At 38.3% G+C, this 1,712-nt stretch overlaps 1 protein-coding gene across 1 annotated transcript; it reads right to left on the bottom strand.

Annotated features, from left to right (window-relative positions):
- Nucleotides 1-925: 925 nt before the first annotated feature.
- On the bottom strand, nucleotides 926-1,399 carry LOC113851330 (anther-specific proline-rich protein APG-like). Its single transcript, XM_027481796.1, has one exon. It carries the CDS (start codon nucleotides 1,397-1,399, stop codon nucleotides 926-928), a length of 474 nt encoding a protein of 157 aa, XP_027337597.1.
- Nucleotides 1,400-1,712: the final 313 nt, after the last annotated feature.

Raw genomic sequence — 1,712 nt, 5'->3', positions numbered from 1 at the left:
AGGATAAGGGATTCTGAACTCGCCTTACTTTTTAATTGTTGTTAGACCCACTTTCAGTAATTAAGGCATTTATATTCTGCAGTTATTTTGATTTTTGTTCCCAGTTTTAGTTTCTCAGTTTCTGCTCATTTATCAATTTCATTTCCAGCACTCTTATTTCAACTCTTATAATTCTGCATATATTTAATTTTTGCTTTGTTTATACTCTATTTTTTGGTAACTCAACTTGTGTTATTCTTGTGAGTTGGTATTTAACATTAATCCTTGTGGACAATTGTAACACCTAAAATTTCTGCTAAGATCATATCTCATAATACCCTAATTCAAGACTCTTATAAAATGGGGCACCCAAAAATACATGTAAATCAGAGATCAATTAATCAACATTATAGCGAATCTACACAGCATTGCAATTTATATCACAAGAGAACAGACATCATACTTCAATCCCCACGGTTCACTCCAAGGCGCAAACACTGTTATCTGTAATAAAATCCAATTTAGTATACAAATCTAATTAAATCGAGATAATAATCATGACAAGGTATCTTCTTTTGAGTCTGTTCATCACAAAACATATATTTTAATTATTCCAACATTTTATCAATATGTCAATCATTTTTGTTATCGACCATAAATTTTCCAAAATGATCTTCTATAAATAGTGGAGATAAGCGCATGACACCATATAAATATATCATTTGGAATAAAATTCTAAATTCATAACGAGAAGCATGTGGTAAAAAGGAAAGTATATTTATATAGGTCCTCCATTCAAACAATTCAAGGTAAAACTACCTTAAAACAAAAACCCCCAAAGTTCAGTATTTCAAAATAACAAAACAATCCAAAAACCTAGGAGCAGTGTTCATCCATGATAAAGAAAATAACAATCTACAAATAAAACTCTAATGGAAAGGAATCCTCATTCATCAGAATCAGAGGCATCGTCCACGGGCTGAGGGCGAGGGGAGGGCGGCAAGTCGTCAGAGTCGTTGTCGATCCAACTGATGGTAGGTGGTGGGGATTGTGAAGTAGGTGGTGGTGGTGAAGGGCGTCGGGTGGAAGGTCCGGCTTCCTCGGAAAGGGGTGCCTGAATACTGAGAGAATGACGGGTTACTAGCCTGACGGAAGACTCTACAACTCCAATGTCTTTCCACTCAGGTGCCGGTGCAGGAGCAGGTCTGGGACAGGGGGTAGGTTCGGGGTCAAGGTCAATGATGGTCTTACCTTTTTCCACAAAAGTTTTGAGTCCTTTGGCAAGGGGTTCTTGAGACGATGGAGAAGAAGGGGGTGAATGTATAATGATACTCCGTTCAGGTGGTAAGGGTACAGAGATATCAACAAAAATGTGATTATTCCAAGTAGGTTTCCATCTGTCTTCAGCGAGGGGTCCCATGGTCATGGAGATCATTCCTTGGTACACGAGGCGACGCGTTGCTGGGTCGTACGTCCATCCCTCCTTCCCTCTGGAGTTCTCTCCCCATATCCTCGCTCAGAGTGGGTCCATCTGTCACACGATCATGCAATACAACAACAACAGCAAAAACAAAACACCACACTAAAACAAAACAGAAAGGGTGGCTTCGAAACAAGTATCCCTCAGGAATCAAATGAATAAGATAATTATAATGACATGTAAATATTAACAAAATCAGATTTCCAGTAAGCATATAGTCTCAATCTAATATCTACCAGACAACCAAGAAGCA

This window comes from Abrus precatorius, unplaced genomic scaffold (genome assembly GCF_003935025.1).
Source record: "Abrus precatorius isolate BTA unplaced genomic scaffold, Abrus_2018 Scaffold10, whole genome shotgun sequence".
NCBI lineage: Eukaryota > Viridiplantae > Streptophyta > Magnoliopsida > Fabales > Fabaceae > Abrus > Abrus precatorius.
Note: the sequence above shows the minus strand (reverse complement) of the source record. Positions and strands in the feature narration are given on the sequence as shown.

Coding starts and splice junctions, on each gene's coding strand:
- LOC113851330 (XM_027481796.1), bottom strand. CDS start 1,399: ATGGGACCCCTCGCTGAAGACAGATGGAAACCTACTTGGAATAATCAC.